Source organism: Styela clava, chromosome 2 (genome assembly GCF_964204865.1).
Source record: "Styela clava chromosome 2, kaStyClav1.hap1.2, whole genome shotgun sequence".
NCBI classification, from domain to species: domain Eukaryota; kingdom Metazoa; phylum Chordata; class Ascidiacea; order Stolidobranchia; family Styelidae; genus Styela; species Styela clava.
Genome location: NC_135251.1, coordinates 17,657,748 through 17,671,855, shown reverse-complemented (window position 1 = coordinate 17,671,855; position 14,108 = coordinate 17,657,748). Strand labels below are relative to the sequence as shown.

The window sequence follows — 14,108 nt, the reverse complement described above, 5'->3', positions numbered from 1 at the left end:
TAGGTCTTGCAGCATCCTGAAATTACGGTAAACTCTTGTGCGTGAAAAATCTAATACAAACCTCTACCTCACTTAAACCCATTATTACATCAAAATCGACGATGTTCTTAGTTGTTCGGCTCGTCGATGCCAGTATTAAACAATCATATTTATCAGTGTTACATATTGCATTTTTGGCAATCAGTTTAAACATACGAATGTATCATTTTATATATTGTTCCGAATTTGAATTTGTTCATCTGCATTTTAAAAATTGTATATTATTTAATTTGAGCATTTTACTAGGTTGAACTATATCCACCAATATTGAAACCTGGCATAAATTAACAATTGTGACGAGATATTTTGAATTCGTGATCATCCTGGTCTGTTTTGTTTGTCAGTCATTGATCAAACTGTTAACCTTTATTCTGTTTTAGATCTATACCTATATATACATAATTATACAATATCCTGTGTTAGAATGCGAACTCCATTAAAAATGTGAAATGATTCAAGCTACTCTAAAAATGTAACATGGCACCAAAGAAGAATCCTGGCGAAAAATCAGCCAAGCAAGCCGATAAAGCTAAAAATGGCAAGATAATTATTATACATTTTTAACGCATGTTGACAATTTACTAACGTTATAGGCTAGATAGATTATATGACCATGGTGATTTAAGTGCTAGGTAAAAATATTAAGAAAATATAAGCTATATTCCCCGACTCCCAACAAGAACAAAAATAATACGCATTTAATAACTAAATAGCAACAACTGCGTCAACTACGATACTGTCAATACATTTTCGGGTTTTTACTGAAGAGTGACAATGACCACTGACTTATTCAATGAGAGTATCAAACATAGTCAATCTCAACTTAGACATAAAGTGCTTCAACTGAATTCCAAATGAATTTTTCAGTAAATAAGTTCATAAAAGTTAATTTTCCGTGTTTTATTACGACAGACAAAAAAGTGGCAAAGAATCCGCCATCTAAAGCGAAATTGGTCATCATAGGAGGGTCAATATTACTTTTAGTTATTGCCTGTGCAGCTTTATCAATAACAATATCAGGTAAGTTAGTAGCCTACTTTTATTTTGCTTCGTCATGGAACCAAAAATTTTCTATTTTTCAATCTTGTTTAGGATTATCATAGTTTTGTTTTTTAGCCCAGCCGTCAGGTTCGATCATATGCGACAAAATACAAAAAGCGAAAGAAATGGGAATCGAAGCCATAGAAGAAAAATACAATTGGTTAGATGTTAACATGTGTAGAGGTATGTTGTGTAGTTATTTTTTATTCATATTTTTCGTATTTTATTATTTGTTTATAACTCCAGGGTTAAATTTCAACTAATAATCGGCAAATGCGGCCATCATCAAATGTGCAGGTTTTGCATGGCAACGTCTACTATATAGAGCTGTTCATCCGAAAGTTTATTTTGCTTGAGATAATCGAATCATTTTCTTTCCCAGGAGTGATATGCATTGTATTTATGTTCAGAAAGTTCTTGCACGTTCGATACCGACACATGTGATGCTGAATGTCCATTTGGATACGAACTAGACGCAAATAATTGTCCAGTGAGTTGCGAATGTGTTCCGGATACTCAAGGCTCGTTTCAAGGAGACTTACAAATCAGTGAGGGCGAGATGGAGGACTATTTATCAGTAGGTATTCATGGTCATTGATAACAAATACAATATTTCTTGATAAACATGGGTGATTGTTTCCTAACATATATTGCCGGATGAGAACAGAAGGGGCCTAAGTCACATTTTTGGAAAATACACTTTTTTCAATATTTTGGGGTTTTGAGCCATGCTCTACAACAGTGGTTCTCAAACTTTTTGAAAAATTATGCACAACGGACCCCTTGCAATTTTTCTGATGACTCGCGGTCCGACCACTAAAGAAATGAAAGCAAATAACAACGCGGTATATCAAGCATTCATCCAATGAATGACATCAAATAGAGCGTGACGTGCTTTGTAGAAACACTGTAAAAGCATGACATCAAAATTTCACTTTAAATCAAAGTGCTTCTGTTCCGAGGTTAAAGTTGTCTCGCGATCCCCTTAAGATCGCTTCACGGACCCCTAAGGCCTAAGCGACCGCGGACCCCAGTTTGAGAACCAATGCTCTACGAGGTGTTGGTCTTGAAATCCTGAATTTTTCATCAATAAAAATTTTAGCTGGACTTAGGACTATAATATTTTGTAGATGTTAGGAACAGAATGGGCCTAAGTCCAGCTAAAATTTTTATTATTGAGAAATTCAGGATTTCAAGGCTCGAAGCCCCAAAATATCGAAAAATAGATAGTCCTAAGTTTCAATAGGATGGACATGAACATCAGAAATGAAAGATCCGAAACTTACATCCCTAGGAATTTGTTCAGTGCAACTTAGGCCTAAGTCACCTTGTTTCACCTTGCATTCCATACAAAAGATTTCAGAAGTTGTTTAGAACAGAATGGGCCAAAATCCTTTATGGGGGTAAAAAAAAATAGCAGAACGGATTTAAAGCTGAAGTGCCAAAAAATATTGATTACAAGGATATTCTCATCCACATTAAAATAACCAGAGATCAGGACTTTACTAAGTGTGAATATCTAGAAACTCAAAAATAAAAAAATTCCAAATTGTTTTTGAGTTTTTCTCAAATGTCAAAATTGCGACTTAGGCCTGTTCTGTTCTCATACGACGAGTATATTCGAGGGTTAATAATATAATATTGATCTACATTCTGGTAGGATGGTTGTATTGGATTAAAATGCTGGTACCGAATTGGAATCCCCACATGCTGAACAATGTTTTTAATTTCCGTAATTTTGCATGCAGGAAAATGTTGTCAATGATCGCGTAGATCAGAATCCATTTCGATGTTTGAATTAGAAAATTGTAGAAAGAATGGTTTCGGTTTTATACCGAGACCAAATGTGATATAGTGTTTGGTATATATGACTAAATTGAAAATATAGTCATCAACGACGTCGATGATTTAAATTAAATGACGAGACCGCCATGCCAAACTCTATTGATGTCACAGATTACCATTGTATTTTAGTGTAGTAGTGCTTTATTTTATCGCGAGTCGATGCAATCACCGTCGAACAAAATTAAATTAATAAGGTAATTTAAAGCATTTTAAATGCTGGTATGAATAGTATCGGTCATGGATTTAAAATATTTTGCGCAACAGAAAATCATCCTAATAAAAAGTTGAAACTTTCAACTATCGTTATCAAAATTATTTGCCAAAAACCTGGTGAAAGTATGAATTATATATTCTAATAAATCAACTTGTTTTTCCGATTTGCGACAATTTATTACGCTTTACATAATTTTCAATTTTTCGACGTAATGGAAAAAATTTGTAAATTAGAAGCCTTGCTTTGGGGATGGGGTAATGTGTGTAAAAGTGTCGCAACAATATGACGCGCACGCTCGCACATAAGATAAACAATCAAAGTGCCTATTCTATTTCATCGTCATTGCAATACGTGGCAAAGCGCAAAAATTCGTTTGAATATTTCCCTCGAAAACGAAACACCGTGGTAACGGCGAAAAGTGGCTATTATTCGAAGATAGCCGGAAAAGTATTCGAATACTTTGTTATTGGAATATATTCGATTATTTTTGCATCGTTTTGGTCAACCCTTGTAAGCCATTGTTAGAAGTTTTTGTCAAAATCTTTACGAGGTTACAAGTAATATTATGCGGAGTATAGTCAGTAGTTCTCCGCCGTTCCTTGTTCGAATGTAAGAGATATGTGGCATGGATTGGAAATTACTGACCTAATGAGAAAATTGTTCAAACATTTAAGAAATTCGGTTACATGGACGAGGAAAAGGAATTTGAAGTTTTTGCCAGCTCTTCTGTTGAGAAAAGGACGAAACTTTGGAACACCGAACGATATATGTCAGATTCTACAAAGTTTGAGGTTCCATACGCGTTCGATGACCAAATGAGTTTGTATATATATTTATTTTCAGTACACAACGAGACATCTTACAAGGTGTAACTTAGATGTAGATAGCTTGTGCGTGAAAGAAATCTGTTTTAGGTTGAACAAAAGCCGCACTGAGATGGTCTAGCTAGAGTGCTTAAATTTGCAAATACATATTTGTTGCCTGTGCAATCACGGCTGGGGACACTGATTCCCCACTTTCTGTTTTGAACACGATGCCCCATCGTGATTTCACAGAGCTGTGGACCTGCGATATCACAGAGAGAGTTCACAATTGATGCCATTACAGGCCAGCTGACGCTGCCTTTTTGCACGTGTAGAAGGGAAATCCAGTATGGCAATTTATAAAGTATGCCAGTCCGCTTTCAAATGCTGTTTCACGCTTTTATATTGTAAAGTAGATAGCGTTAGGTAGAGCATAGCAAGAGTTAGTTAGTAGAGCATAGCAAGAGAGGCACTAAGTTTTAGTTTTTAGCTGTCAAATTTAGCCTTTGACATACAGTAACGGAAGGCCTATATTTTTACGGTTTCATCTCTGTAATATTAATTTCCAAATGCCTCCTAAAAAAAATTGAAAAACGACGAATCTAATGTAAAGTTAGGGTTTATTGTGATAAACGCGGGTGGGAAAGAGGCGTTTTTCACTATACCATACGCACTGATTTTTCGTTGTGATCTTTTAATGTTTCATTTCAGTGCATAAGGCCGCATATCATTAAAAAAAATGCGATGGGTCATAGAATTTTTTTTAAAAAGTTTGGGAACCACTGGCTCATGTTTCTAAATGGCCAATATAACCTTACTCGGTCGCATATCGGCATTTAATATATATATCAATGAAGGTGACAAAAATAATATTTATATATTGATAATATTTGCAAGTGTTGAGTGGTCAAATCGAAATTCATGAACCGAAAAACCCATAATGAAATGAAATGTAACGCCATTGTAATTTTGGCTGATACGTATGCGGTATCCACTAATTTATAGGCTATAGCTGATATTTCGATAACTAAAACTGCCTATCAACAAACTTTCAGACACACATTTGGGAAGTAGAACCATAAAAGCAGCGGAAGCAGCAATAAGAGAAGTGGAGTCAAGAATAAGTTGCCTGAAATTTGTCAAGCATGATGATCCTCAAGGATCATACATATTGTTCACCAGAAGATCGGGATGTTGGTAAGATGAAATCTTTGCTTGTAATGTGGCATAATTACCTACGTATTATGTAGGTAGAATCTTTGGATATTGCAGTAGTTGCTATTGTAGATTAAAACTATTTCCCCCTGCGTTGATTTCCTAGTTGCAATCAATTAAACTCAATGCTGATGTATTAGTCAACAATTTACTGTTTCGTTTGACAGGTCTGGTGTAGGAAAAATTCCCTTCCATAACGAAATATCTCTTGGCGTTGGTTGCAATGATCCTAGTACAATAAAGCATATGATATATCACAGGTACAATATTTTTATGTTACATCATATTATTCCTACACTGAGAGGAGACTATAAAATTCAAAGCTATCGAATGCACTGATTAAAAATTCAACACCTGAGAGAGTTAGATTTTCAGTAAAATTAATTTATTTAAAAATCTGTTGCTTACGAGCCTGGGCCACTGTTTCCAACATCCTCAAGACACAGTAACTAAAATTTTGAGTTATTGATTTCATATTTAAAAAACTCAGTCATGCAATTTAAACATAAGTATATTTTAGAATGATTTAATGCACATAAATGATTACTTCATTTCTCTTGCATTTACCAACTTTTCTTAACTGTGTCACTCAGTCGCCTTTCTTCTCATTTTTCGAAATATCGCGGTCTTGAGAAGTTGGAAGGTTATTGAAATTGGTCTAAGAGTGCAGCAAGTTTTACAAATATTTCAGAATTTATAGCATATTTCAATACCTGTTGCTAATTATAGAAAATTATGTTTGTCATTTAGATTGGGATTCCAACATGAGCACTCTCGACCAGATCGTGATAATTACGTCACTATAAATTATGCAAATATGAAACGATGTAAGTTGAGAATTTCCTATTTAATGTAACAACAATTGAATATATTTTAATACATATGCTACTTACTTAGTAAGAAGTGATTTATCAGTCATTGCCCGCAACATTTGGTCAAATTATTTTGACCGAGATATTCTTAGCTATACAGTTAAAAAGTTCGCATTTTCTACTTGCTTATTGTCTTGTTTTCAAATGTAAAACATTTAGTGTAAAACACCTTTATAGCTCGCAGGTACAACTTCAAAAAATTGAAAGCCGGTAGAGTGAGAGAAACCAACTCGCAATATGACTTGAAGTCACTTGTGCATCTGCATGGTATGGCGATGTCAAATAACGGACAACCAACAATAGTTGAGAAGGCAACTGGACAGGCAGTTCGTGGTCAAGCGCCAGATTTTTCCCCAGAAGATATTAAGGAACTAAATTACATTTACTGCAATGCTGAATCCGACGAAATTGCAGTTTCCGGTGGTTCATCTTCTGGTGGGTATCCTTCACCAGGAACGTACCCTTCATCCAGCGGTTTCCCATCACCTAGTGGATATCCTCCGTCTGGCAGTGGCTTCCCGTCGCCCAGCGGTAATATTTCACCTAGTGGAGATACGCCACCCAGTGGATCCTTTCCACCTACTGGATATTCTTCGCCAACCGGATATCCTTCACCCAGCGTTTATCCTTCTTCCGGTGGCTACCCTTCGAGTGGTTTTCCTTCACCATCACTTGTCGGATATCCCTCACCCACTTCGTCATCAACTCCACCTGCAGATAGCAGTCAATGGGGTTCTTGGGGGCCCTACACTCCATGTACGGTTACTTGTGGAGATGGTACCAAATCTAGGTGAGATAAAATATCCATGATACATGAAAATTACAATTATTACAGCTCTAGTTACAAAAAAATCGATCGTTTTTATAACATTTCTGCATTTCACAGCGTTCGAGAATGTCCCGTTAAAGATGATTGCGTTGGAGTGGGTAACACCAAATCAATATGTCACAAGCCTGCTTGCTCCAGCAGTGGCGATTCATATGAACATAACCCCTACTCGCCATATGGTCCATCAGGTACATATGGTGCGATACCCGTTGGTTCACCGCCTTCTAGTGGACCCTCAGCATATGTTTCATCAGGTACATATGGTGCGACACCCGTTGGTTCACCGCCTTCTAGTGGACCCTCAATATATGGTTCATTAGGTACATATGGTGCGACACCCGTTGGTTCACCGCCTTCTAGTGGACCCTCAATATATGGTTCATCAGGTACATATGGTGCGACACCCGTTGGTTCACCGCCTTCTAGTGGACCCTCAATATATGGTTCATCAGGTACATATGGTGCGACACCCGTTGGTTCACCGCCTTCTAGTGGACCCTCAATATATGGTGCGACACCCGTTGGTTCACCGCCTTCTAGTGGACCCTCAATATATGGTGCGACACCCGTTGGTTCACCGCCTTCTAGTGGACCCTCAGCATATGTTTCATCAGGTACATATGGTGCGACACCCGTTGGTTCACCACCTTATAGTGGGCCCTCGGTAGCGTCATTATTTGGATCATTTTCTGAAAATAGCGATGAACCATCATCTTCCAGTACCTCGTCTGGATCACCGTCATCTCCCTCATCGTTTCAATCATACTCACCGCCAGCTTCACCATGGGGTTCAGTAAGCTCAAAATCGTCAAGAATGTATGAATCCACATCAACAGGTAGTGTTTTATATATTTCTATTTGTAAAATAGAAATAATTTTGAAACTGTTCGGAAGAAGGCTACTGATATATTGTGTTATGAATTACAAGTCCATTCTTTTTTATCCACCTGAAATTTGAAAACTCGCACATTTTGCCTTAGATTTAGGCAAATAACATGGTATCATCGGAAGATTTGATTTTTATCGTCACTCAAACAAACGTAGTTAAATAAACTGATCAAAAAACATTTTTTGGTCGTAACCGCACTGTATAGAGTTGCATTTGTTCATTCCGGTGTTCGTACATTCAATAAACAATTATGGATCTTTGTTATTTTCAGGCTGGGGTTCATGGAGTCCATTTAGCAGCTGCAATAGATCATGTGGACCAAGTTGGAAAACAAAGTAAATTTTATATTTTTTTTATGCCACAGTTAGCATTTTTAAGTTAAGTTATACAAATGATCACTCTTGATTTCGTTTCCACGCAACAACAATGTCGTAGTTCTCTAATGTCAAGAATAAATTGCGAGCTACGAGTATTTAAACTATAAATGAATTCACCTCATTATTTACCAATTGATCTTTTTTTCTCGAGAATTGTATCAATTTTTTTCTCGCGTTCCATACATTGGTACAAACAATTTTAGATTTGGCATGAAAAATCAGCGCGCAGAAATTTATGTGATTTACAGTAAATTATCAACTGAAGCAAACAAGCAATACAAACTTTGGCTTTATTAGTTTTTTTTAATCATAACTACAGCAGGACTGTAGTACTGTGTAATGTCACTCCAATAGCGCATAGTATGATTAATTACAGTCAAGCTATATTGGTGTTTATCGTACTTGTACATCCATACTAGGGATGTATAGGATTTTGATCGACACTTCCTCTCTGAACTAGGCTCTGAACAAGCAACAACGAAAAAGTTGGGGGTGATCGGTGCGGCGGTGTGGCTCATCGTGCGAAGCGTTAGGAATACACTCGCCCCCACACCTCTGATTACTCTGTGGGGTTTGCAGGTTCGAATACCTCGCGGGAATAGTTAGGTGCGAAAGGATTGCTGGAATCCTTGTCGCCGTAAGGTGGTTCACGTAACCGCTGGTTGGTTACGGATTCCACTACCATCAAGTCCATGCTGCCGAAAACAAAAAACTGACTAATACCATACCCGACGCGGAATGGTAACCGGACGAGAAGCCGTGGTTCGCCATATGATTAAGCCGTGTTATCGGCTTTCCTCTCCTCCGGGATAAATATGCCATACATTTCAGTAATTAATTTTATGGAGCCTTGTTCCGAGAGAAGACCAAGTCTAGCTCAGGGAAATTTTGCAAAAGTTATAAAACGACAATTATTAGTAGTTGCATTCATTCTTCATTCTATAGAGCCTATTCAAGCGAATGTGTTTATGAACACTACAGATCTATGTTTGAATTGCCGAGACAACTGAACTCCTATGACCTCCTATGCTACTCAATATTTTTTAACAGGAAAAGAGTTTGCAATTCTGGCTCTGAATGTCGAGGGACGGCCTCCAAGATTCGATTTTGTGTGAAACCTTACTGTTAATATTTCATTTTTAACACAAACTTGGAATAATAAAATAATATTTATTCTCTTCAAATATATGTATGAAATATACACTTCTATAATGACTTGTCAAAAGCTGTTGGGATCATATTAGCAGCATCAACCCGATGTTTCCGTAATTTGAATAGAAAATACATAGTTATTGGATGGTTGGCTTTATATAGGTACGCGTATAAATGGCAGATTTTCGACACCTAGAAACTACGCTATTTGTCGCTATTCTTAATGCATGTGTTTACCCTAGAATTTGTAAATGTGCCAATCTACCAGTCAAGAGGGCACAGTTTAGCTCACACAGTGATAAAGAATGCTATAATCACAGAAGCTTCATTGTTATTACAATCTAATCAAAAACATATTGAAAGTCACTTTGATAGAGATTAAAACTCGCATCATTTATTCCTCGATTGATCCGCTTTACGTATGTGGAAATATTCTGCGACACCTGTAAATAATAAAAAATTGGATAACTTTACGAACGAACAAACATTTTGTGTGCTTCTTACAAAAATTGCCTGTGAATTGGATTGTACCAGTGCCTAGTAAAAATATTCGCAGTCATTTTGACAGTATCCAGCTACTTATTTATTGGATTATAAATTTCTCTCATTTGCAATTGTAATCTACTAGAAAGGCCATTCGTATTACTTTTGTCAAAATAAATAGCGAATACTCACAATAAAGTATAAATCCAATTATCAATAATCCAATTAAAATGTATATCTTGGTTGAAACGCAGAAACTTCCACTCCAGGCAAATTGTATTCCCATTCCAACGTGAATTAGAACAGTCCATACAGACCCAGCAATATATTGATTGTCAGGGAAATATTCCACATACAACACTGGAAAATAAACATTCATTACGATTTTATCCAAATCATGAAGATATAATTATTTGACACTTTCGCCAATGCAATAACTTTTTCTTTCTATAGTCATCTGATAGATTTTCCAGAGCTTAAAAATAAAAAAGCATGCGATTAGTGATTTACTTACATGGGGGCTACCCCCTATTTGTAGTCTGTAAAAAACAATAAAAAACATTGACTCACTTTTTTAGATACCGAATATAAAGTTGAAACTTCATGCTGAAGCGTGCCATGATTTGTATAAAACAAATAGTTCTACTACTTACTATTTATGCCGGGTTGCCAAATTCCATCAGTAAGTCCAAAGCACAAATACACAATATAAACCATCCAAGAATTTTCCTGATTTGGATTCCAATGTAAACAGAATATAAGGTTGAGAAAATCCAAACTAACACATATGAGAAACAAAAAGGTTTGTCCAATTTTTCTCCTTGTTTTGTTGAACATGTACGCGGAAATGGCATGACCGGCTCCAAACACAGCCACATAGAATCCAATCTTTATAAACGAATTTATATTGTCAGTGGAATAATAAGGTATAAAACGCGAAATATTATATATATATGTTTACGGATGTTTGATATATTGTATTTCCAGTCTGTGGGTAAAAATAGGGAAACTAACGCCGCCAATGTTAAAATAAAACACGCGTTTCTAGTTTTACTTCCTCTGCAGGCCATAAAAATCGTACAGAACATTTGATGAGTTTTTATACCAGGTCTGTAAAATCGGTGTTAGGCGTGTTTTCAGTGCAGCCAGAGTTACATTTTCAAACCTCCCGGAGTCAGAGTTGAATTTTCGAAGTCAGACAGTCTATTATAGAAGGCTTGTATTGTACGGTCCCATTACATCCGCACCCGTAATTTGAACCCACGGCAATTGCACCTATGGAAATTTTTTTTTACGGATATTTGGACCCATACCAACCCTAACCCGTGGATTTTAGCACCTGCATATAGATTGAACCCGCGGATATACCGGTGCAAATGTATGGGTTCAAATGTACGGTCACCGTATTGTTCACAGCAAAGTTTTGGTTATTAAAATTTTATTTTTTGGGAGTTCGAAGCTGGAAATATTTGGTACCGGAGTTCAACTTGATGTGAAACAAAACGGAAAGCACTCACTTTTGAAAACCCATTAATACAAGAAACATAAGATCTTGTTAATTCAGAAACTGCAAAAGAAATCAACATCCCATTATATATCGTGAAGGGTATTATGAGTAACTGCTCCCCAACAAGCATTTGTTTTACAACTTCATTCAACGTTTGTAAAACTGCCATCTCATGAGGTTCATTCTGTGCAAAATTTATAATATATATTATATTCTGTAAAAAATTGCGGTACGTGTTGTAGTACATTTAGACACGGTTGGGAGGGGCAGGAAACTAAAGTAATATAAAACACCAAACAATAAATTTTGCAAGGTTGTGACTTCGATTCGTTTACCAAATCATTCAACTCATTTTAAACTACATTTTTGATTTGCATTTATCATCAAATTATTACAAAACAGTAGCCTAATAAAGAAATTTATTGGTATCGTTTTCGAGCATTTGTTCGAACTAGATGGGATTTGTATCACTATGCGCGAGATCTGAATCAGCTCAAGAGCGACAATTACAGCTGAAGCCGTTGTAATAATTTACCTTTTCTGAAATCGTCGTAGCACTAATCTGAGAAAACTTCACTGATGGTTTCTCAGCAGCTTCTACCGACTTTTTTCTCACATGAACAAATTCTGCTTCTTTCATAAAGTCACTGTCATCCAAATTGCCATCGCTACAAATTTCCAGTGCTTCAACCTCTGCTACAGTTGTAGGCAAAGTTAATGCATGCGTGGTTACATTGGGTAACACAATAACATGAACTATAATAGGCAACAAACAGATTAGCAACAGAAATGATATCAAAATGATTAATTTGATATTGTCGGTTGGGGTATACTTTTCTATAGTTTCTTCGACAACTTCAACGTCTTGGCAGTCGTTGGCACCGCAATGTTGAAACATATTCTGGAAGACTTCATGTGTTTCATTTTGGTGAAATATTATCTTTGTTGAATTGCTTGTAAGATTTTTTCTTTCGTCGAATTGATCATGAAATAGGTTTTGTGTAAAAAATGAGATCAATCCGCATATCACCTGAACAATATATAAAAAACTATTTTCAAGAATAAAATAGAAATTACCATATGCTTGAGCAATATTATCTTATTTCTTCAAAGCTCTTACTTTGAATGAAACGTTCAATATTTGATTCTCATTTTTCGCAAAAAAACACACATACCTTATTGCAATGATGAATGGCAAAGTAATAACCGGAGAACAGCCCAACATAATATTCATAAGATTTATTTCGATTTTTAATACGATCAGAATATTGCCTCCCGTAGTAGACATTCATCATTGTGATACAAGGCCACAATGTTGCTTCTCCAGCCCCCAGAAGTAAAGCACCAGGAAGCATCGTGTAATACTCTGCAACCAAATGATATTTTTCGACGAATTTGATCAATGATATTTTTTCAAACGTAGTAAGAAATCATGTTACACTACGAAAACAACACTGGCGAACTCCCAAAATACATTCTTGTTTGTGACCTCCTCGGTTTTCAATAAAAATAAATGTAGATCGATTCGCATTTACAAGAGAATCTTATCAAGTGATATAATGGAAAACGTATGTATGATATGTTTCTAATCATATTATATAAAACTAGTTTTGCGGTTATTGGTTTTATGTCGAATACAATCAGATCCACGTTTTTGCATAACTAGATTAATTTACAAGATAACGTGAGGTAATTTAAGTAAGCGATTATGCGTATCATTTAAACGAGAACATACTGTCTAGGAACTTTTCTGAAAAAGAAAAAAGCACGCTGCAATAAGCATAAGTGTCACACTATGCGACAAGAAGGTTGTGGCTAAAATGTTTAGTCAAATCTTTGCCAGCGGCATTTAGTTAAATGTACATACCTGGATAGTAATTGGATATAATGTATGTAGCGTATGTCGCTTCACTTAAAAGTATGCATTTCTTCACGCCAAATCTCCGTATAAGTATGGGAGTGAATATCAGTCCAAATACGATAGATGATATATACGAACAGGCCAAGGATATTGTACCTAGAATATATGACCACTTTGTAAATGATATATATATATATTGAATGGTGTATCGTATGTCGAATATGTAAATATTTTTCCGGACTCTTGTACAGAAATTAATATCAATTTCATCCAGGAGAAATGATATTTCGGTTTTGAGTAGAAAGTTTAAAATATCGTTTGAAAATTTGTGAGAAAAGATGAATGATGATGTAACCTTTAAATGCCATTTACTCACCTAAACCATCTTTAATATTAATGCTTGACTGTTGAAACATCACAAAAGCAAAAGCAGTATAAACAAAAAATATACCGATAACGTACGCGAGGTAGCTTTTAATTGTATTTCGAGGGTGCTTGTTGTCTACCCTGGAACACATCGTGTTTATTCTGTGTCCAAAAGAATAAAACAATGAACCATTCAAGTTAACATGTTCGATCTCATTCCTACATGCTTTAGAAATTATTTCGGTACTTTACACTAGAAGATTACCGCTTTATCTAAATCTCGTGTTGGATAATGAAGAGCTTTTGCCACAAAAATGTGCTAAAGGCAAACCAAACATTATATATTCAAAATCAGTCAGCGTTGTGAATACTAAATCTAACATACTTCTTTGTGAGGTTATTGACTGGGAGCAAACTTATCTCGATCAATTTGCTGAATAAAATTACAACAAATCAACTCAACAAATTATCATAAACTCATTCGTTAGCATTATTGATATTTTATCATTCTTCATTTTTTTGTGCTATGGGTCCTTTCGCAAGTCGCAACCGAAGGACTCAAAGCCGTTTTATGACATTCATATAACCATTATTACGTAACAACTTAAACTTGTA

The 14,108-nt window shown here is 35.9% G+C and overlaps 2 protein-coding genes across 2 annotated transcripts; one reads left to right on the top strand and one right to left on the bottom strand.

Annotated features, from left to right (window-relative positions):
* The first annotated feature begins 386 nt into the window (after positions 1-386).
* Positions 387-9,325, top strand: LOC120336391 (uncharacterized). The gene is made up of 12 exons (XM_039404056.2): positions 387-577; positions 952-1,059; positions 1,156-1,263; positions 1,491-1,657; positions 3,814-3,958; positions 4,998-5,139; positions 5,325-5,417; positions 5,908-5,984; positions 6,207-6,819; positions 6,916-7,694; positions 8,019-8,082; positions 9,175-9,325. The coding sequence occupies exons 1-12, from the start codon at positions 517-519 to the stop codon at positions 9,251-9,253; spliced, it is 2,436 nt and encodes an 811-aa protein (XP_039259990.2). The 5' UTR covers positions 387-516; the 3' UTR covers positions 9,254-9,325.
* On the bottom strand, positions 9,275-13,946 carry LOC120336392 (protein unc-93 homolog A-like). Its single transcript, XM_039404057.2, has 8 exons — positions 13,504-13,946; positions 13,134-13,283; positions 12,442-12,632; positions 11,802-12,296; positions 11,277-11,450; positions 10,413-10,647; positions 9,952-10,119; positions 9,275-9,719 (listed from the first exon to the last, which is right to left on the bottom strand). Exons 1-8 carry the CDS (start codon positions 13,643-13,645, stop codon positions 9,667-9,669), a joined length of 1,608 nt encoding a protein of 535 aa, XP_039259991.2. The 5' UTR covers positions 13,646-13,946; the 3' UTR covers positions 9,275-9,666.
* Between the last annotated feature and the right edge of the window lie 162 nt (positions 13,947-14,108).